The sequence below is a fragment of the Vanessa atalanta genome, chromosome 19 (genome assembly GCF_905147765.1).
Source record: "Vanessa atalanta chromosome 19, ilVanAtal1.2, whole genome shotgun sequence".
Classification (NCBI taxonomy): Eukaryota; Metazoa; Arthropoda; class Insecta; order Lepidoptera; family Nymphalidae; genus Vanessa; species Vanessa atalanta.
In genome coordinates this window covers 8,891,981-8,916,722 of record NC_061889.1, presented here as the reverse complement: position 1 = coordinate 8,916,722, position 24,742 = coordinate 8,891,981, and the positions used below count along the sequence as shown (strand labels likewise).

At 32.7% G+C, this 24,742-nt stretch overlaps 1 protein-coding gene across 2 annotated transcripts in view; it reads left to right on the top strand.

Annotated features, from left to right (window-relative positions):
* The window catches only part of LOC125071303 (atrial natriuretic peptide receptor 1), a 141,978-nt gene that overhangs the window by 47,666 nt on the left and 69,570 nt on the right, over positions 1 to 24,742 (top strand). Inside the window, exons 2-4 of one of the 2 annotated variants that reach the window (XM_047681493.1) lie at positions 17,462 to 18,394; positions 18,525 to 18,718; positions 24,272 to 24,485. In XM_047681493.1, coding sequence (XP_047537449.1) covers positions 17,509 to 18,394; positions 18,525 to 18,718; positions 24,272 to 24,485 — 1,294 coding nt within the window. In that variant the 5' untranslated portion in view covers positions 17,462 to 17,508. Of the gene's footprint in view, positions 1 to 17,452; positions 18,395 to 18,524; positions 18,719 to 24,271; positions 24,486 to 24,742 lie in introns of those variants that run through there. The other variant, XM_047681494.1, reaches the window with a different exon arrangement.

Genomic DNA, 24,742 nt, shown 5'->3' with positions numbered 1-24,742 from the left:
TTGACTTTGACTTTGACTATTGAAACGACTATGGAAATCCATGCATTCCTATATATAATACTAGTTGTTACCTGCGACTTCGCTTGCGTTTTGGTCGTTGTGAGTTAGGTATAAAAAAGTAGCCTATTTTCAACTAGATAGGTTTTTAATAAATGGTATCAAATTAGGTCAAATGTTAATGAACACACAGATAGAGTTCCTTAAGCATTTATAATATTAGTATTTAAGATTCGTTGATCTAGTGGCTAGTTTGTTAGGCAGTTTAGAGGGCTTAAAATAAGCTAATGAGATTTTCTCCAACAAATTTTCAGCTATTCCGAGAAAAGTTTGCAAGGTTACTCTCTCTGTCTCTCGTAGCGCGTAAAGCCGGATTACCATCCGATCGAATTATGGGAATAAGAGATAGTGCAGCCGCATTGTAAAACTAGATAACCCTTTGGTTAAGACATGTGTATCTTAACCGGTAGCTGCAGGTTCAATACCAAACAAGCACTAATTGAATTTCAGGACCTTAAATTGTGTTTATAATTCATCTCGTGCTTGTAAAGGAAAACATTCTAAGGAAATCTGTATCATCTTCTTTTTAATTCTCCTCAAAAGAAAAGAATAAATTGGCTCTGAATCTGGCTGAAGAAAAAAAGTGAGATGTCTACTGGCTGTTACTTTATTTTTTATGAAAGAACTTTATTTCCTGTTGGATAGTCGATATTAAAGTATTTCGGGTCTTCATTTAATTCAGAATATGTCAGATTGTATTATTGATTTTCTAAGCCTTTTTCAAGGGTTAGAACGAACGGTGGAGCAAGAATTAAGTTCGCAGTGAATTGTGGCTGCGAATCATCAGCAACGTATTTCGTTTATTATGGCATTTTTCCAGAAAATTCCGGATTTAGCTAACAAAAAATACCCCATAACGATATTGGCGTGATGGATTACATGATATCAACAACATTCTTTTGAAATATTTAAGAAAACCAGTAAAGCGTTCAGAACGCTATCAATAGTCAAGTAGAATTAAGATATATTTTGATATATTTATACACGAAAGATTTTATCACTGTATCGAACAGTTAATCTCGTCATGAAACTTTGTATAATTGTTGTCATGGATAGAGAAAAGGTCATGGGATACTTGACACTTATATCCTAATATGAAGCTATGATTTATCACCGTGTAATAGACGTAGTGGTGGGGGGGGGGTTAATATGTGGGTTGAGGGACGACAGGGGATCGCTCGACTAATAATACTGTACCAATATCCAGTACCTGTTCTATTTTAAATTTTAACAATACAAGGGGCATAAACTTTTATGATAGATTCAATGGTTTTTGTTAACTTGCCAAGAATCAAATTTCACTAGCAATAAAAATAATGACCGATGAAGTTTGTTTTGGTTGCTCCATTTTCTGAGCTATTAAAGCAGCTTGTTTATTCTATATATTTATCAGCTGAAGTATATAGATTAGCAAATAGGGCTGATGGTAAACTAATATCCATAGAAAGAAATACACAATAGTTAATATTCCTGTATTAATCATCCCTTGCTCCCTAAGCTGAGATGGCCCAGTGGTTAGGACGCGTGCATCTTAACCGATGATTTCGGGTTCAAACCCAGGCAAGCACCATTGAAATTTCATGTGCTTAATTTGTGTTTATAATTTATCTCGTGCTCGGCGGCGAAGGAAAACATCGTGAGAAAACGAAATTCTGCTACATGTGTATTCCACCAATTCCAAGCCGCATTAGAGCAGCAAAACCTTCTCCTCATAGGGAGAGGAGGCCTTAGCCCAGGAGTGGGAAATTTACAGGCTTTTGTTGATGTTGATGAATCATCCCTTACATACTCAATACGTCACCAACCTTGTGAATTAAGATGTTATATCCTTTGTGCATATTATACTTACCCTTTAAACTGGAACACAATAAGCGTAAAATTGAATTTCTTAGAAGCCTAAATTTATGTGTTCATTTTTAGAATTTTGCAAGGCATCATCATCAGTGGAAAATTGACGATCGGAAGAAACAGGTTATATAATACAATCAGGTTATTTAAATAATACTTCCTATATTCATCGAAAATTCTTATACCATATATATATATATATATATATATATACATAAATATATGTATATTAAAACATTTTTAGTTATTTGTAAGGTATCGTACTAAACCGTAGATATATTTTTTATATTTCACGTGAATCTTAAATGACTTCATCTGTTAGCAAAATGTTAAAAGGAGTCTGAGTTCCAACCTCTTTTCTTAAACGAAATTCTATTGAAATTTTGTTTAGTCACTCTCCTATTTGTTGTCGAAAGTCTATCAATCATACAAGTGATAAGGGCTTTTGTTATTATTTACAAAAATAATTCGCTATCAACATTCAAATATAAATAACCAAAATTTGTAATATCAAATAAATAACCTCAAATCTATTAACTATATCGCTATCACTGTTTTCCTTCATTCCATTTTTCAGGCGTGTGTATTTTTCTTCCACTTATCGTATCATGTCATCTTTGTGAAACCTCACACCTCCCTAGAAAGTTGAACTGTCTTTTTAGCCTCCTCCTTTTGAATGACGGATGCGTGAGATGTCCGTGTGTGACGTCATATATGGTAGGGGTTTATAAATGGTGTACGCGCGAAAGATAAGTGGACTGTAGTTGAGTAAAAAAGAGGAAATGTTACCTCAAAATCTGGGCTCTTACTTTTGACGACACGTTCTTCTTGGGCGCACTCTCTTGTTCTTCACACACTCGAAGAACACAGCCAAGGGATGGGTGATATTACTATTGATAGTGTGGGTGATTTAGGAGAAGGATAATAGTCTGTTACACAAGCTAATTTTGAAGCGCAGCGCAATCACAATGCACACGCTACCGCGGCCCATACGAGAAGGGAAGTACGTCATACGTCAAAATCATACCATTGATAAAATTATTGACGTTTCAATGTATGCATAAACCTAAATACGCTACAAATGACCTTCTGTGTATGCTACACCCACTTACGACAAAATGTTCTATCGCTAAACACCAATACTTAGTATTATTTTGTTTCGTTTTGCTAGAAGTATGAGATAGTGTACAGGCACAAGAGACATGCCATCTCACTCACCAAAGTTGCTGACACCTAGGTGATGTAAGGGATGCTTATATTTCTTACAGTGCAAATGTCTACCCATAGTGACATTTTGCCTTTTTATATCGATTAAAATTAATGATAATAATAAATTCTCTAGCAGTTCTGTCATCTAAGTGCTATTTTCAAACAAAAACTTACATATTAATCTTTTCCTCTATCCATACTTGTCAGAGAATCGATTATAGCATCCTCACTAACAATCGCTGTGTACGATAATTTATAAATTCATTCTATGATGCATCGTTCCACCGCAATAAATACTGTAATTAAATGTATATATGACGTTTATTAGATCATCGTATGTGTCATTTTTATTACAAAACAAAGTGTTATTGCCTTTACATATATATTAACTCAATTGATTCATTGTTATTAAGACAATTCTCTATAACTACGTATTCTTGAAAAAAGTCTATGTATCATTGCGTCTGTTTATCTGCCTGAACTCAATAATTTTATAACAACAACGAACAGAGCAAAGCTGAGATTAATAGCTACGTTATAATATTTTATTCGTTTATAAGCCGCGTACCCACCCGATGGGATATCCCACTGGAAACATTATTGAAAAACTCGCAGATTTTTCCCACCCACTGAATTTTTTTTCAAAATGTCCAACTTAGATAACTATTTACAAGCAAAATATTGAATAAAATGATGTATTAAGTAATATCTTACTATTCATTTAAATTTTTAAGTTTGGATGAACCGATGTTTGTTACTCGCTAAGACGCCAGAATGGATCTAAATGATTTTTTTTTTATAAACAATTGAACCCTACCCACACTTGCGGGCACAGTCATGGGCGGAAACTAATATATAACTCACATAAGTTTAATTGTTTTTATTCGAATTTCACAAATTGCTGCAAAATATGTATATTGAACATTAATTTCCAATTACAATTAAGATGGTTCTTGAGAGATTAGTTTACAAAAACGCTACACTGGTTGACCTTTAATCAAAAAAAAATATCTGAACACTTATAAAAGGCGAACTTTTGTACAAACTTACATCACCAATTTTACTCTCTTGGGCGATATATTGTAGAAAACCATTATAGTCTTCATGAACACATTTCTTCGCATCAATTACTTAAAAAGGGATGAAGTTCCATGCAAACATTCATCCGCTATTCAACCCAACTGTTTTACAAGATAAAGTAAAAGTAAAAGGAAACCTGAACACCAAATCCCATTTATCAATAAAATATTACAAACCCTGAATTCATTAAAACAGAAATATTTTTAACATTACAGAAGTGAAAATTTCTGTAGAGACTGTTTCCCTATTTATCCACCTTAGTAGATTAATTTTGAAAAATCCTTTTTTAGCGCTCACTTTTACATTAACAGTCTGTAAATTTCCCACTGCTGGGCTAAGTGTTGTCCCTTTGAGGAGGAGGTTTTGGAGCATATTCCACCACGCTGCTCCAATGCAGGTTGGTAGAATACACATGTGGCAGAATTTCGTTGAAATTAGACACATGCAGGTTTCCTCACGATGTTTTCCTTCACCGCCGAGCACGAGATGAATTATAAACACAAATTAAGCACATGAAAATTCAGTGGTGCTTGCCTGGGTTTGAACCCGTTTAACCGATGATTTCGGTTAAGATACACGCGTTCTAACTACTGCGTCATCTCGGCTCTCCCACTCACTTACGATCTATTAATAATTACTGTGCAATTTTTCCTCCCGTTAGACCCATAGCTTTGGGTTACATGTCAAACAGACATTTTAGAATTGTATTAAGCAGATGTGATGATCAATACTTTTTCTCATATATTTAAATTATTATAATTGATTCATAATATTTTAAAATATACATTAATTGTGTTAAATTCTAATATTTAAATATTTTATTAATAAACGTGTACTAATCCGATTGGTATTATAATTCGGCTATAAAGATTAAGGATTTACGATATTTATGTGTCTGTTATGAGTGGAGATTTTTTTATAGAATTCGACTTTGCGTAATGACCTTTGGTAATACAATTAGAATATTTTCTTAGTTCGTATATAATGACACCGTTACCATTTATCCACCATCTACCACCACCGTTACCATTTATCCACCATCTACCACCACCATTACCATTTATCCACCATGTACCATCATTACCAATACCATTTAAATCTATACTAATATTATAAATGCGAAGGAACTCTGTATATTTGTCTGTCGCTCTTTCCAATCCAAATAACTGAACCAAATTTGACGAAATTTGGTTGAAGCAAGTTTCACCTGACGCGACCCCTAAAATGCGACCGAAACCGCGAGTGACAACTATAATGAAACTAAAGCCGTTAATTAAATTCTGATGTCTGTTAATAATATTCCCATTAAAATAGTGTTAATCCAAATTAAAGATAAGATACACGAAAGGCACGATCACACGAGATAAAACTGTTTAAAAAAATTGTGTTCAATACGATTAAGAATCGAGTTGGTCGTTAATAATTAGGCAAAGATTCTGGCTTCATACATCAAAGAATTTTCATCTGCTTAATTTATATTTATGATGTCGTGCTCAGCGGTGGTGAAAAAAAATTGGGAGATAAGGTTTGATATGATGGTAACTTAAGTTTGAACTTCACGTGATACTTAAAAACATCGAGAAAACACCTCATTTTGTCAGCAGTGTGGAGAATATTTTCCGATCAATCGTGGCGGCTGGTGAATGAACGAAAATGTAACGAAATTAAGAATAATGTTCTGTTACGTCAACAACATTAAAAAATCCAGCCCTTATAACACCGTAACTTTCTCAGAATATCAAAAGATTAAACACAAACAGGGTTATAGAGCTAGTTTCGCAGTTTTTGCAGACGGCCTAGATCAAGCAAGTCAAGTATTTAGTAATCTATAAAGATATATAAAGGCATTTGACAAAGATTTGCACTAACAGCCCATACGAGAGGTACAAGGGCTAATGTGCAAATCGTGCGTGATCAACAAGAATACAGCAATTCCATGATAACCTATACCAGGCAGTTGTTGCAATATTGCGTCATAGATTAAAGTATATTTGTCATAGAGACACTTGTAGTGATTTTATCGTTCGTTTTATATGAAAGAGTCACTGCAAGCATTAGCAGCCCGTAATTGTCCCACTGCTGGGATAAAGGCCTCCTCTCCCTTTGAGGAGAAGGTTTGGAGCATATTCCACCACGCTGCTCCAATGCGGGTTGGCGGAATACACATGTGGCAGAATTTCGTTGAAATTAGACACATGCAGGTTTCCTCACGATGTTTTCCTTCACCGCTGAGCACGAGATGAATTATAAACACAAATTAAGCACATAAAATTTCAGTGGTGCCTGCCTGGGTTTGAACCCGAAATCATCGGATAAGATGCACGCGTTCTAACCACTGGGCCATCTCGGCTCACTGCAAGCAATACTTCAAAACTACTCTAAGGAACAGAAAAATTGTAAAAATTTTGAGTTGATCAAACGTCATACGCTTAGTTTTACGTCACGTATTTAAATAATGACTAGATACTCATCCCGGTATTGTACGGGTAAATTGATTACGATTGAGTGAAACTTCCAGTCAACTGATCATTTCTGATATTTTTAACAAGCAGTCATACTTCAGTAAATTTAAATAAAAAATAAAGAATTTTACACCTAAACCTCTCTCATGAATAGCTCCTTTACGAAAATCCGTTCTGTACCTTTGAATTTCAGATAGACAGACAATTAAACAGACACGATGAAGGGACTTTATTGCAGATTATATTAAAATATATACTAAAGAATATATTTATATATTTGATATTGTTGTGTATCTTATGACGCAACTCATTCACGATTGCAAAAAACAGAAATAACTCTCATCTGTTTGATTTAATTATAATATTTTAGCTCGAATATCATTAATAGACCAGACGGAACGTTTTTTGTGTAATTAATTAAAATTTACTCTTGAATTAGCAACTAACAGAGCGTAATAAAACAAAATAAGAAAAACTCAAAGAGGCCAGGAACCGACAGTCCGTTGAAGTTGAAGTACAATTATTAATTATACAGTGACAGAAATATTAGGAATTTACCTCAATTTGAGTTTTCACGCGAAATTGTGTTTATATTTCTTCTCGAATTCTTCGTCGAAGACGAAAAAGTTTTGATACCTGCACGTGTTGGATGATCCTGCTACATGAATCCACCAACACGTATTAAAGCAGCGTAGATTAAAATCTAAATTTCTCCTTCAGAGGAGAGGAGCCTAAAAGCCCAAAATAATAGGAATAAATTTAAAGATTTAGACAGACAGGCAGTTTATTGCTTGTTGAATTATTTCTATTTGAAAATAGGAAGAATCTTAGATTGTCAACTCGTCAGAAGCTGCTTGAAATTTTCAGTATTTATTAAATATTTTTATATAGTGCCAATGTTATATACTAACATCAAAGAATTAAGATATACAAGTCCTTGTTTATTTTTATTTGAATGCTCTAATCTGTGGTAATACCCGTCGGATTACGGTACGGCCCCAGTTGGTGCAGGCAAGCTTAAAATGTGAAACCGCACGATGCTAGTATTTATGTAGCCATTTTAAATGAACCTTTGTTTTAAATTAATAATCATTTTAGATTATCATTTCACCCTTTTTGAATATCATGTACGTATATCGACTAACCGAGCCGAAATGGCCCAGTGGTTAGAACGCGTGCATCTTAACCGATGATTTCGGGTTCAAACCCAGGCAGGCACCACTGAATTTTCATGTGCTTAATTTGTGTTTATAATTCATCTCGTGCTCGGCGGTGAAGGAAAACATCGTGAGGAAACCTGCATGAGTCTAATTTCAACGAAATTCTGCCACATGTGTATTCCACCAATAACAACCCGCTTTAAAGCAGCGTGTTGAAATATGCTCCAAAACCTTCTCCTCAAAGGGAAAGGAGGCCTTAGCTCAGCAGTGGGAAATTTACAGGCTGCTAATGTATATCGACTTTCAAATGGGCTACTAGATGGTATGTGGTCACCACCTATAGACATTAGTACTGCCAGGAATTTCAATCCCCATGTAGCCAATACGCCAATCACATTGGAAACAAATATATTATGTCCATTACATATATAGGCATTATGATATATAATGTCAGACATAAGGTCTCTTGATACACTGGTTAGAATATAACATTGAGTGGGTACCTACCCAGACGAGCATGGATTAAGTCCTGCCACCAATTATACTTACATTTATATAAATTTTATAGTTGTATTTATTTCTCTTTAATTAGTTATGTAAATCAGAACATATTCTGAAATTAACTTTAATATGGTACATAAAATATGAGCAATTATAATTCTCATTAATGAACAAAAGTCGTAGAATTAATTTAACAAGATCTAATTTGACTTGAATTATTGTTATCAGTGTACATTATAGTTTCTGCGGAAACTAATGTACAAATAATTTTTAAGCTTTTTTTATGATTTAGATAATTTAAAGACTTACATTTAGGTCGCTGCCAATCTCGGTTGGAGTTTTACGTTACCAAAACACGTTGACGGTACCATTGGTTTTTGGTTTCCAACATACTGACCCCATTCGAATGGGGAAAGCGTAACCAAAAATTTCACGACGTTGCAAAAAAACGTTTAGAAACTGTCGGTAAAATGGCATAAAAACTATCTGAATTCGTTAATAATAGTAAAGAAATAAATACGTACAAGGTTCTATTTAAAAAAAAAATAGAGTCTTTACTTGGAAACAATTGATTTAATTTAACTTATATACCACAAATATGAAAATATGGTCAAGGTATAGCTTTAATCTTAGAGGTAGAGAGTACCTTCAGGCTGTATTTAACAGAGATATATTTTTGTCCCATTTGCTGTTGAAACATTTAGACCTTGGAGTAGTAACGCTAAAAGCTTAATTAAAAGTATAACACTCGCCTTATTGCCACCACTGGTTATTGCCTGCTGGTTCGTTTTTTGCCCAGATCGGAATTGCGAATCAACGGCAAATGCTGCTAGCATTCTTGTCACTGTTCCACGCGATCAAGATTTATACAGTAACTCGTTTTAAATTATATTTAAGTGTTAATAATTCTTATGTAAATGAAATCATAGTTCATTTCAAAATGAAGAATAAATACATTTATAACATAACATTAACAGTCTGTAATTTTCCCCCTGGTGGGCTAAGGCCTCTTCTCCCTTAGAGCCTTCTCGGCTTGGTGCATATTCCGACACGCTGCTCCAATGGTTGGTGGAACACACATGTGGCAGAATTTCTTTGAAATTAGACATATGCAGGTTTACTCACGATGTTTTTTATTTGTTTTTTAAAGTCTGATTTTTCAGTTTTGAAATTAATATTTGGGGCATATCAAGTATATTAGTACAGAAAAAAGTATGACATATTATTTTGTATATGATTTTCAATGACTATACATATTTTAACTGTAAGTGATCATCATATACGTCATATGTATATGATTGATGAAAAAGAGTCAATATATATTCTTGGTGGTTAGGGAAAGCTTGCAATGTATTTTCTTCATATAATGACGATTTAGAAGTTCTTGTAAACACCGATTATACTTAACGATAAAATGAATTAGTTAGGAATAGTTGAGTTCCATATAATATATAGAGTCTTTATTCCTTTTTTAAATTATTAAATTGGGCAAATGATCCGCCTCATAGTAAGTGGTCACCATTGCCGCCATAAACATTGGCATTTTAAGAAATATTTACCATACCTTACAATTTCAATGCACTATCTTGTACTTGTACACACACTAAGACGTACATATGCTAAATGTGTTTGACATATGTGTGTGTGACCTACATCGCTAACTGCGTGCATCTGGCGATTATGATTTATCGACAAACATCTCCGATTTCAATATCTAGCGCCACTCGAGCCAAACTCAGAACACTTCCCTACTGGAAAAAGCTAATAGTGTATTGAATACCTTCCGACTTAATCTCTGATATTCATAATTATAATAAAGCGAGTATATCGGAAATTCTACTAAAAAATCAGCGGTATTCTCTTCGTCTTTTTTGGAGTCGCGTGATCGCTCGCATTCGAAGAGCTTGGTTGGTCCAATGGCATAAAAAAATAAACTTTAAAATTAGCCATTTACAATTGAAACTCTTGGACTTTGGAGTAATAGTACTAAAACTTTTCTAGAACATTACACTCCGTGCAATAACACTCCGTGTTATTGCCTCCATTGGTGACAGAATCGCTGGTTCTATTTCGCCAAGAGAATGGGAATAGCGATTCAACTGGGAAATACTGCTTTTTCATTCCTACCAATAATCCATGCGGTCATGAATTTTACAGAAGCCGTTTCCTAAATCTACACAATTCCTTTAATAAAATTGTGTAATAACTATTTTACTATTTGAACGAACATTTTCAAGATTGACTTTTGAGTTAAACTTAAAATTGATTTTATGAAATAATTCTAACTATATATAATAAAATCTCTTTCTACAGTATTTATCTCAACTAGATGATACAGTAAAGTTGTGTTGTTGTCAGTAACTCTTTTGTGGGGCAATGTATACGCTTCTACAGAATCCCAGAAAGCGTTCATAATGCTTCTGTTGCCAAATTTAAAAAAAAATGTTAAGGAACGCTGGTGCTCGAAAGGTTACAGGTTACTATACAATTAGTGAGTTTATGTTTGATAGCACACCTTGGGAATGAAACGATCGCCTCCTGGCTGTTTCTATTCATATACAATTATGTATCTAATTAATTTGACAAAAAAAAGACTCGCTGAGTTTCTTTCGCTAGTTCTTCTCAGCACAGAGTGTTCCTTTTTCCGAACCGGTGGTAGTGTTTAATTTTACCATCAATAAGTAAGTGTAATGCTTCTATGTTGAATAAAGGAATTTGAGTTTGGATTTGAGTTTAGGACGCGATTACGGCGAAATAGAAAAAAACTGCAAGGAGTCACGGCCGTGATCGTTTCATTTAAAAGTCTAATGACTATTAATGTTTAATAAATATAATATATATAACAAATATAATTAGATATTATATACTAATTTCTTCTTATACGCAAATCTTTGTTCCGCAACCATCTCAGGCAGTCTGCCTACCTATTATAATTAAATATTGTAACGAACTATTTTGATAATATATATTTAATACATCCGTCGTTTCGACATCGTTGCCCCTGTCGGGGTTACGGAGTCAGATTACGTAATATATTAAATGTGTTAATAAATAACAGGTACGGTGATTTTATTAAGGTTTTCTGACGTTACTAGGGTTAGGGGTAATGATCATCGTCGAATTTTAAAAAAGGTACTTATGTACGGGCGTCAGAGGATCTACTTCTGCGATATAATTAAAAATAGATTTTATATTCATGCCAATATATAATTACTATAAAATGATAATAATTATCTACTTATTAACATTAAAATAGTCGTTACTATGATAAACGTAATTTCTTTTTTCGAACAAATTTCAACTTTAACAATTTAAATATGCGATTCGACACTCAAATGGCGGCTTAGCAACTTCATTGTGTGTCCAAATGACATCTATGTGCATGCTCATCATAAAAATGTACTCTCATAATTTTTTCATCACACACCAAGTGAAGTATAACTTCAAAAACAAAACAAGTTGAATATGTTATGAGTATTGTTTACATCCATTATACGTCTAAATATTCATTTCCTGTTTTCAATTTAAAAATAGAACAAGTGACATACTTGGAAATAATTATTATGTAACTCATGACTGAATTTTATTAGCATATCTAATTTTTCTGTCTGGCAACATTTGATAATGAATTGTCAATACTTTTATCGATTTTAAGTAAATGTCTTTTCTATGATTGATTCGAATAATATTTTTGACCAAGTCCATTGGGATTTAATCAAGGTAAATGTAAATAAGGATTATTAGTCAAGGTAGCATGCGAAAGCGATCACGTGATGTCTCTCACGTGATCACTCCCAAAAGACGGAGTGTATTAGGTCGTTTCTTAGTGAATCTGGGGAAATGCGTAAGAGCGTTAAGATAAAAAAAAATAACGTGTGCGTCTCGGTATGCCTGATAGAAATGATAATCCTATCGAAATACGGCGCTTTGGGTTAGAGTAAGAGAGGAGGAATCAGCCTAGCCTAGCCGTTGTCGCATCCGTAAGAGAAGGAGAAGCCGAGCAGACTGGCGCCGTAACGCGTTACGTAACGAAGCGGTTTACCCTCCTATAAGAAGTTATCACTTCAAAACTAATCATACTGTCATACATTGGTATTAATAGGACATATGTTTTGTTTGTGATTGTGTGAGTGTGAAGAGTTTTTGCCGATTCAAGTAAAATTTACAAAACCAAATTATTTAGAACTATTTTACAATTTTTTTATATTATGGACCAGAAAGGTCAGATATAAGCTTTATAGTTTGCGAACGGTTAACGCTAACACTAAGGTTGGTATGGGGGTTAAAAATGTCTATCGTTGCGAACATATTAATGATAAATAATGATAAAGATGATTACTATTCATAGTATTCATTCTTATCACAAATCATAAAAGCGTACTCCTGAGAATTTTCTCTTAGTGTACTGCAAGTGTATAGAAATATTGTTAGTAATAAGTAAAGAGCCGAGAAGGCCCAGTAGTTAGAATGCGTGCATCTTAACCGATGATGGCGGGTTCAAATCCAGACAAGCACTGGATTTTCATGTGCTGCAATTGTGTTTATAATTCATTTCGTGCTCGGCGATGAAGGAAAGCATCGTCAGGAAACCATGTGTCTAATTTCAACGAAATTCTGCCACATGTGTATCCACCAAACCGCATTGGAGCAGCATGGTGGAATATGCTCCAAACTTTCTCAAAAAGGAGAGCCTTAGCCGCGCAGTGGGAAATTTACTGCTGTTAATGCTAGTAATAAGTATACTCAATTTTAATTTCGTCGGAATCGGAAAGTCGTTGTAATTTTGTTTTTTCGAGCTCATGCTAGAGATTTAGAGTTCGTGGTATTTTTAATGATGCTCATGATGTGCATGCTAACTTTTTTGAAGTCTTAAAAAAAATTAGTCGTTATAAGGAAAATTCTTATTAGATTAGATTAGAAATTCTGGGAGGAGTCACAGGATGCCTTAGGGATATTTTGTGATTTATCTAAGGCCTTTGATTGTGTGTAACACGAAACTTTGGTCAGGAAGCTACGTCATTATGGAATTAGGGACACTGCACTCAGTCTTCTGATTTCGTATCTGAGCAATCGCATTCAGAGGGTTGATGTAAATGGAAAGAGATCTCCCGGGTCTCCAGTTACTGTGGGGGTCCCTCAAGGATCAATTCTTGGACCATTTCTCTTCCTTGTTTATATAAATGACCTGCCACATCTCCTAGGTGATAAACTCGAGATAGTATTGTTTGCTGATGATACTTCTTTAATTTTTAAAATAAAAAGACGTCTTTCAATATATGACGATGTGAACAATACTCTCTCTGAAATAGTAAATTGGTTTAGTGTTAATAATTTAATGTTAAATAGTAAAAAGACTAAATGTATTAAATTCACTACTCCCAATGTAAGATGTGTCAAAACGAGTGTACGTTTAAACGGGGAAGCATTAGATGTTTTAGAATCAACAGAGTTCCTTGGTATGACAATAGACTCTAAGCTCCAATGGGGCCCCCATATAAATAAATTGGCGAATAGACTTAGCTCTGCAGCCTATGCGGTAAAAAAAATTAGACTTTTGACTGATGTGGATACGGCACGCCTTGTGTACTTCAGTTATTTCCATAGTATAATGTCGTATGGCATCCTACTCTGGGGTAATGCAGCTGACATTAATACTATTTTTGTACTGCAGAAGAGGGCTATTCGTGCAATTTATAACCTGGTCCCAAAAGATTCGTTAAGAGGTAAATTTAAAGAAATTAAAATAATGACTGTCGCTTCTCAATTTGTTTTTGATAATGTTATGTATGTACGCAAAAACATAAATGATTTTCCCAGAAATTGTGACGTACATTCTATTAACACTAGGAACAAGAATAAACTTGTTACTCCAAGTACCCGATTACACAGGGTTAGTAACTCTTTTTTGGGGCAATGTATACGTTTTTACAACAGGATCCCAGAAAACGTTCAAAATTATTCAATTATAAAATTCAAAAGAGTCGTTAAAGAGCGTTTGTGTGCTAAAGGATATTACAACACTAATGACTTTTTAGTTGACTGCACACCTTGGGAATGAAATGATCGCCTCCAGGCTGATTCAAACAACTAATATATACTTATCATTGTACCTACATGGAAAATGGTTAAAAAAAAAATGAAAAAAAATATATCCCGCTGAGTTTCTTTCGCCGGTTCTTCTCAGGTCCGAGGTGCTAAATTCCGAACCGGTGGTAGATTTTTGACAATCAATAAGCAAGTGCAAACACTTCTATATTGAATAAAGATTTTTGACTTTTGACTTTGACTTTGAGATTATTGAATATATTGGCTTTATAATACGTATGAAAAATTAAACCGGTTCTTTGTCTATCAATGATAAAAACATGTTTTAACTTATAATTAGACTTAAATCGTAATAAAAAAAAACCAAATTTAAGTTATTTGTATCAAAAACAAAATGGGTAATTTTTGCAAATTACTTCATTTAATTATACAAAACATTTCCGAAATCACGTTTCGGCTTTTCAAAAGAATTAATATCTGATAATACACAAGTGTCACCTATTGTAGTTGTACTATTTTGGCGGGAATCTTAATGCAATTGTTATTAACAATTATTGAACAAAGTTTATATAGTATAAAGATATAATGAGCCACCTGAAGGACCACCAATGAACCACCGCCATAGACAATGGCGCTGTGAGAAATATTAACCATTCCTCACATCACCTATGCGCCACCAACCTTGGGAACTAAGATGTTATGTCCCTTGTGCCTGTAGTTACACTGGCTCACTCACCCTTCAAACCGGAACATAACAATAATGAGTACCGTTGTTTGTTTGTTTGTTTGTTTGGTACCTACCAGACGGGCTTGCTTAAAGCCCTATGACCAAGTAAACTGCTTCCATTATACATAAATGATTACTAAAGGTTTCAGATTATTTTAGATCAGATTACTTAAAATCCAAATCAACAAATTTTTACGAGATATCAATTTTTGTAAAATTATTTGTCAATTAATATAAAATTTAAACAAAAATTTAACTAGAACCAAATGGACGTATAATCTCCGGAGACTTGAGGTGAGACCTCAAAACATAAAAAAGTATACGGCATTGAACATTCCCTTCTTTTTTGAAGTCGTATAAAGAAGGAGCTATCTGGACTATTTACCACCTCGGAGCACGAGACTCCCTTACGGAGCAAGACTATAATTACGGCTTAATATATTCATGACCATTTATCTATGAACGTATAACACCGAGTTTTTAACCCCACTAAGTCAATAAATCCTGCTGGGACAAGGTCTTAACTTCTGTAATAAACTTTCATAAATAAAAAAATGTCTTAAAATAAAATTTAATGTTATTTATAAATAATTAAATTAATAAGGCATATTACATAATACAATATTGTATTAAACACGAGAAATAAAAATAAACTTATAACTCCGTGTTTCCGACTATGCTAAGTCAATAAATCCTGAGGCAAGGTCTTCGTCTTAATAATAAAGTTCCGCAAATATTTTTAACTTAGCCTATAAATCATTTTAATTTTTTTATTAAAAATATAAATAAAAAAAAGCATATTAAAACGAGATTATATTATGTATGATAAAAAGCGATGGAGTTTTCACGTTATTTAAATTTATACTCAGACCTCTTTTGTTTTTTTTTTATTACACCACTGGAAAATCGACTTTCTTATCGGTTCTGCTCGGTAGGATCTACTTTCTGAACCTAGTAGCTTTACATTTAATTCTATTGAATTAATTTTAATTATAATATATTTATTATAATTCCAGTATTCTGTAGCATGATGATTGATAAGCTCTTTTATGAGCCTACTTGAATAAATTATATTTAAATTCTGGTAAGATTGAGTCGTATATCATAACATACAATCAAACATACATTTATTGTATGATAAAACTGCCGGTTTTAATTTTCATACATGTTTTCTAATTATTATAAATTTATCCAATAACCATAATATTCGATATTTCAATTAAATAAATTTATTGTTTTTAATTGATTCACATATATACATTACATAAATATTATGTTGTAACATTCTGAGAGTTAAATTTACTAATTTTTTTTTTAATTATATTAGATTCAATTTATATAATTTTATACTTTTTAAATTAGCTTTTCTTTAAAAAAAACAATTGAAAATTATTATTGGCCTTTTGGCTTTGTGCAAGTTCTTTTGCGGTACCATCCATATATATTCTACCGCCGAGCAACAATGATTATATACAAATATAGTGTTGTTGTGTTCCGGTTTGAAGAGTAAAGTAACTTAAGACGCAAGGTACATAACATATTAGCTTCCTAGGCGCTTTGGCGGTGTAAGGAATGCTAAATATTTTTAGTCTATGTCTATGTGACTACTCCTGTCTGTGACACTGTCTATGACACCAGGTGACTTATTTGCTCGTTCACTTATATGATAAAAAAAAAGCTTTGAATAAAAAAAAAAAAAATTATGTATACTTTTTTTGTATTCGAACGTAACCATAATAACCGTCTGAACATATAGTCCTTTAGGTACTCTTCATAAAAAAGTAAAGATATAATTTTAAACATATATAATTCTTAAGCCCTGTTAACGTATTCAACGAACAATTTGTTTTACTTATACGTGGTTGAAAAACAGTAGGAATAGTGTTTGTATAATAAAACTAACACAGTAAAATTATACAGAACTGACATTACTCGTAATTCAAAAACAATATGTTAAGTACATATATATTTTCTTGGTTTTTGATTAAATTAAAGTTTAGTTATTTACAGAATAATAACATCAATTTTTTAATTATTTTTCTATGGTTAAACATAAGATTTGAACCCAATCAACAAACATTAAATTATCTTAAATGAATATTAATAGTGAAATAAAAAAAAAAACTTCATTAACATATTAACATTCAGTATATTAAAATATATATATACATACATCTATTAATTTTACAGAACATTATTTATACAATATATTGCTTTAAATAACCGAAATTCGATACATATATAAACAAAACGTGTTAGATAATTTTTGAGTCAATAAAACATTTAAAATGTAAATTTACTAAAAACGATGATCGCTAACGAGGTTTATTACCCACTGAGTAAATAAATAATAATGATTTCAATTGATAAAGAAAATATGAATAAAGAAACGTATACAATGAAATAAACTAATTAGAAAATGGTAACAGAGATCGTTCATACGATCCTCCCATTACACTACGTGAAGACATTTTGGTGTAAAGAAAGATCATGTGCTAACAAAGCAAACATTAGAAGAAGACGTGATGAAATTTCAAAAAAAGAACACGAACAGAACGAGACTTTGGACGATGCTCAAGCATACAAGATTAAAAGACAGTGCCATAAAACAAAATTTAAAGTACCACATCTAGCTTCATTCCTCCTATTATATATATGTGTATTTAATGTGATAATTACGTGTGATGTTAGTGTTAATAATGTAAATATGAAGAATTTTAAACACAATCATGATAAGTATGTAAAAGATGTAGAATTAGATAACGCAAAGCGGCGTCGCAACTTAAATGAAAAATTACTTGAAAAGAGTGTCATCAAAACAACAACAGCGAGTCAAGATGTAGACGACGACGAGAAATCCGACAAATACTCTATTCCTGATGTTCTTGAATTGAACAAATATTATACTTATTACAAAAATAAAGAAAACAGTACGGATAAATCTGTTTTTACGAGTACGTTACAAGTGACGCGAGATATTTATGATGATATAAAGGCAGTGGGAAAACCACACGACCTGTCCACGAATCCGTATTACGTCAAACGGACAAATTTTAATTTAAGACCAGAAACTCACCAGTTCAACGAGAAAATTCTGAAGCTTGGAGTTTTATTACCTGCAGATCCAAACCAAGTTTTCTCTTTGGCTAAGGTTTTGCCGATTGTAGAAATGGCTGTACCGGCTATGACGAAGCCTGATGGTCCTTTGCCAGGATGGAAAATACTCGTAGATTATAGGGATACGAGATGTTCTTCCGTCGAAGGCCCTCTTGCGGCGTTTGAATTCTACGTCAATGGTTCCGCGGGTGAGTCAATTTTACAAATTAAACGCTTTATTCCAAAATATTTGTCCATAGATTGTAATTTTGCAACTAATAAGATTGCTCAGTTCAAGAATTTTATATACCAGACGTTTGAACGATACATATTTTTCAGATGCTTTCATTGGACCTGGGTGTGAATACGTAATCGCCCCTGTCGCCCGATATGCTGGCCTTTGGAGAATACCTGTCCTCACAGCTGGAGCTCAGGCTGAAGCGTTCGGATACAAGCACCCAAGTTATATGTCGCTGACAAGAATGATGGGGAGCTATACACAGGCTGGGGTCGCCATCCGCAAAGTTTTCGAGGTAAAAAAACGGTACCATTGTGTGTAATCTAGTTTGATGTTGTCATGTTTGCCTTTGTTTTTTTTATGCTTTAAAATATGTTTTAAAACTATTATGTGTTTTATTTTTTGTTCGTTTCGTGGCTTCGCTTCTAGATAATTAAGGTTATTTTTCGTATTATTTAAGAACATTTAATTGAACTCAATCACCGAATATAAAAATAATCTTTCTAATAATGAAATGGCAATTTATAGAGGTTATATTTATTTAAATAAGGCTAGTTATAAGCGGCTTAAACTGGAATAACGGAGTCTTAATCACTTTAAATAATGTTAAATAATCTACTGTGAATTTGAACGGTATCATATACATTACGATTTTACCTACAAAAACCAGTTGCGTAAAAGCATTTTTTTTAATGTTTCTGACATTGGAATACAAAATATTATTCCTCATAATAATAATCTTATTACTTCATTCAAAATTGAATACTTGCATTTCATATGGTATATTTTCAATAAGTATTTTAATATTTATTAAATTAACTAAATGTGCAACCGTTATAGGTTATGTTATCTGTCGTCGACTACAAAATGTAATTATGGATTAAAACTACACGATAAAGAATCAATACGAATCCAGAATCCAAAAAAGTAACATTTTTATATTTTTTAAAATAACGTATGAAAAAATATATACACTAGAACCTCAAAACAAAGGCCTCAAATCACCCTTTGTTCAAAAATACTTCGCCTATTAACTTACACAGAGAATAAAAACATCCGATGTTTTAAAACCATTTCTGGATTTTTTTTTCGACGAGCAATAGTTACTTCTTCATGATTTTCAAATACCGAACGCAGATTTGTTTGTTTATAATTAATAACTTTCGAAGTACTGTACAGATTTAGAGAATTATCTCAAACAAACAAAGCTACTAGGATCAAAAGTTATACAAGCAATTTTTTATTTCAATAATAATAAGACTATACTAATTACAAAGCAAATTGCACGTGCGAGAAGCCACTAGCACAGTAAGTGTTTATATACAAATATCAATTGGTAAAATCAAATTTAAAAAAAAAAAAAACAATGATCAATTAAAACATATATATATGACTAATACTTCTATTGTGTTTCAAACAAAGTGTGCTAATCATCATTCCCTTTATAGAAGCAAATAAACATGAATGAATATACGCTTAGAAGTGTTTATATTAAAATTCTCAACACTCGTGTTATGAAACATGTTTTCCATACAAAAACAGAAGTGTAAATTAATTCAGCCCACGTATCAGGTGTGTTTACTTCTAGAAGGGATTAAAATTAATCCTAGTATGTAACAAATTTATTGTCAATTCTGAGTATCAGATTGCTTTACATATTGATAGGAAACACCATGTAAATGTTGATAAACATTAGTTTATAATATTAATAATTATTATTTTTGTCTATTAAGAAGAGGTCCATGTGATTTTTTTCACTAGCTTTGAGAGATTTCTTTCATTTTATCTTTCATTTTCATGTATTCGTAGCTCTAAACGAACGTGAGGATGAGTAAAAAAATCTACCTGAATGGATGAAATGTGTCCAAAAAGTTACAGTTACAGTTAAAGTTAATAGGCGTTTAGCTGGTCTTGGGTGTGACAACAACAGCCTAAGAACTAGTTCTCTTTGAATTGACACTACGTCTTTTACATTCCTAGTCTAAACGTTGAATTATTAAGGTTTAAATGATTACGTTCTAAATTTGAAATTCTAACAGCATCGAGACTTTAAACCTTTTTATGCGATGTTACTCAAGTCAATCGCACTGGCATTTCTGAGAAAAGGTTATCGACGGATAGACTGACGGACAACAAATTGATTCTATAAACGCTTTGACATTTTTACTTTCTCTACACTAAAGAAGTATTTTCAATGAGAACCTTTAAAGGGATTTGAGTATTTTTATATTATTACGACTTACGAACATTTTTTAGAGCCTCCTATAAAAAAAGTATTAAGAAATCTTTATAAGTATTTACCAACACAAAACCAACATATAGTATAAATAAAAAAATAACTTAATATGATAGAGAAAAATCAAAATCAGCAGATTTTATATGAACGTGCTAGTTCGTACATCAAACTTTTTGCGATAGATAGGCCATTTATTTAGAAAGATTTAAATATTATGATAAGAACAAAGAGATTTTATTTCAATACAGATGAACCTGCGTGAAATAGCTAGTTTAAATATACATCTTACAAAAATAAAACAAAAACAATAACACCAGACGAAATTAACGATTCGTAAATAAATTAAAGTGAATTTAAGTTAATAAAAATGCTAATTGTTGGATTTCTTAACGTTTTCTTCCCATAAGCATTGGTCAATTTTATTATCTGTGACGGTCTTAACATCACTTGTAACGTAACGAAACAAGTACGACGTCAATTTTAATATGGTCATTAGTGTCTGTATTAATAAACCATATTTTGTATTTAGTTATTTTTTTAATTTCGAAATATTTATTTCAATGTTTAATACTAAAATTCAAATATAATGTAATTTTACGTACGAAAAAGAAAGCATAATTTTAAAACGAAGTCGCTTCTCGCCGTCTGAATATTTAGATCTTTTGATCTAGGAAACGGATTTGAATACAGTGCTCGTTAATAAACAGAGTGATTCAAGAGGATTTGTACATAACATGCATATTAGTATAAACACCAAGAATTACAACTCCTAGTCGAAAAAAACTATTTTTGTCATAACCAATTTAAGATTGGAATCCCAGATTAAAAACAAAAGGCAGATGGAGCGCGCAGAATTATAGTGAAGCAACAGAAGCGAAACGTCATATCATTTGGTTAATACGTCAAAAGTGCTGTTACTTTTTTATTGTTAAATATACGTCAAAAGTGCTGTTATTAATTTTTCACATAATTAAAAATTGTTACTTGATAATTATGTCGTCTTGACCGATTTCCGTCACGGCGGTAATGCTCTAAGGAGACCAGCTCTGTCGGAATGCACAAATGTGTATGTAAACATAGGTCCTACGACCAGAGACAGTTCAGGCGCAGGTCCAACGGTTTTACGTATTTTCTAAGGTACGAGAGTGTACACACTTCCAATTTCCACACTCCGGGCTGTTACTGAGAATTTTTCGATAAACCCGATAACGTTTTCGGCCCGACCGGGAGTTGCGGTTCTGTCCTCAAAAACCAGGACCTAGGGATCAGCGGCCTTTTATCTAGCCGCTAGACCAACGAGGCTGTCAAATAGTTAATTTAATAATACACACCACACACATACACACCGGGAATTTGTATTCGCTTATGATTTTATATTCGCTTTTTTTGCTTCGCTATAATGTTCCGCGCGTTCTATTTGTCCTGTATCTGGCGTATGTGTGACCAACATTGTATCCAACACTGGATTTGTTCATTCATACTAAATATTTGGATATTTCAAAAATTGGTGACTGCTTTTGCTCAAAGTCCTACCGTTCAGCAAACATTAATCTACAGAACTAGTATGTTGAATTATTCAATAACTTTTTTCAAGTTTTACTTTATTGTATTCAAATTAAATCATATTCAGCGTTATATCAATAGTTCTAAAATAGCGTCACAAATCTAATTATCTAAATAAACATTTTCAAATACCACATCACGGCTGATATCGGCATTTTCGAATAATTTCAAAGCTCTTAATTATTTTAATACAGTTCTCTGCGTCCATTTCATACGAAATGAGATTTTCATTTATATTTGTAAAGCGTGATGATTAAAACGGACTTCAAAACAAGTGCTCGGACGTTTCGGTATTGATTTGACTTTTATGTTTTGTATAAAAACGTTAAAATTAAAATTACCAAGCTATAAATATTTCTATTTTTATTTAATTCTAAATTGATAGACTACCAAATGGACCATCTGATGATGACCACTGCGTGAAATATCAATCATCCCTTACGATCAACGCAATTTATCTTGACAACAAAAATATTAAATGAAATTACTTAAACCGACTGACTCACCCTTCAAACCAGAACATAACAGTATTAAGTATCACTGTTTGTGGATATAATATGTATGTGAATGAGTTGTTCCTACTCAGACGGGATTACACAATTCCTATCACCAACTAAACTTAAAATCTACTTAATAAAATAGTTTTATTTATTCCACAAACATGAATTGTAACCAACAAATTTAGTAAATTGGACCATTTTAATTTGTGGACCCCTTCAGGCCTCCTCCAAAAAATTCCATTTATTTCTGTTTTTGGCAGAGGTCATCCAGTCCCTTGATACGTAGGCCACAATCTTGTCCTGCCACCGAGCGTACGGGCGACCTCTCTTTCTAGCGCCAAACGGTCCTTTCCATCTCGTGATGTTGATAGTCCAACGACTGTCGTCATATCTCGCCATATGACCAGCCCACCTCCATTTTAGACTTTCACAGAACTGTAGAGCAACCTTTAGCTTGGTTACCTTTCGGATTTCTGTGTTAAAAGATAGCTTTTAGTTTTATATTTAAATACTCGTATAATAAATCTCCTTACTTGTATTTAACTAAGAGAAATAATGTTTTCTCAAAGTTTGAAAGCATATATGTTAATAGTTAATAGCGTAATAGTTTACGTTCCTTAAAAGGCCTTAAAAAGTCGCAGGATCGATCGTACCTACACCTAACACAAGCGATAAGCTTAAAAGGAGGGGTAAATAGGGATATTAGTAAATCCTTCATTAATTTGGGGCGTTGGTACTATTCCTTAAAAAAAATGGTACATATATATATTATCACTCTTGTTATTAAAATGATAATTATATTATTATTATTTGGTCACCGTCGTGTTTGTGTTTTATTAAAATCTTAATTACATCATAAAATTATTCATTTAAAATTAAATTTTTTAACAATGAGTTTAATTTTTATTCTGCATGTTTTTTAAATCTTTTTAATCCTAAGATAATTGTCGGTTTTTTATTATTCACTTTGTGTATAATACTGTTACGTACAACTTTTTGTAGCCACGTAATAAAGTGATGTTTTTATGCTGTGATAATTAAAAAATATGACGTTGGGTTACTATTGTATAAGTGAGCCCGTTTTAGCATCCACTCGGTTGGTAATTTTAAACGTAATAAGCATACTCGGTATTCTTATTTCAAGCATGAGTGAGCCAGTAACTACAATAGAGACAAGACCTACTAGATCGTATGGATGGCGGAGTATTGATGAGGGATAATACTAATTACAGTGCTAATGACTTTAGAAATAAGAACTCAACATCAAGTGGCGTATACGCCTTTTTGTTATTGTATTTTCTTAGGCTTTTATGACATAGACAAAAAACATATAGACACGACCCATTATTTTTTTCTTTGCCTAACACTGAAAAAGCTAAACTCACAGATCATTAGGACAAATTGCTCGTATATTATGAATTAATTAATTGCTATTTATATTTTAATTAGAACTAAGCGAAATATAAAGTTAGTCTATTTATGTATTGTGGTTTATTGATAAGCATTATAAACATCTGAATATTATTTATATGAGAATTTATTGTTTCAGGAATTTAGTTGGAGGAAATTCGGTATGTTATACCATAACAATGACCCATCAACTGGGAAAGGGAACAGTCCTTGCTTCATGACCCTCAGTGCTGTATTCACTGTCCTACAGAAGAAAGGAACGGACAACATCCCGAACATACCGTTCGACGAAACGAACGTCACGACAACAAAAATTAAACACCTCTTGCAAAAACTTTCGCTCAGCACGAGAAGTAAGTATTGTCCCTAACAAGCCAATTAGAGCAAGCTTTATATTTATGGGTGACCAAGGTTTGGGCCTAATGGTCAATACCTGATTATAAGGGAAGGAAAACATTGTCAGAAAAATTATATATGTTGGATGTAATGTAATTTGAAATATGTACAACCAACTTTGGTAGCATAAGCTCATAATTCTCTCAATTGTTCTTGACACAATATTTATGAGTTAACAAATTAATAATTAATAAAATAAAATATACACGTAACA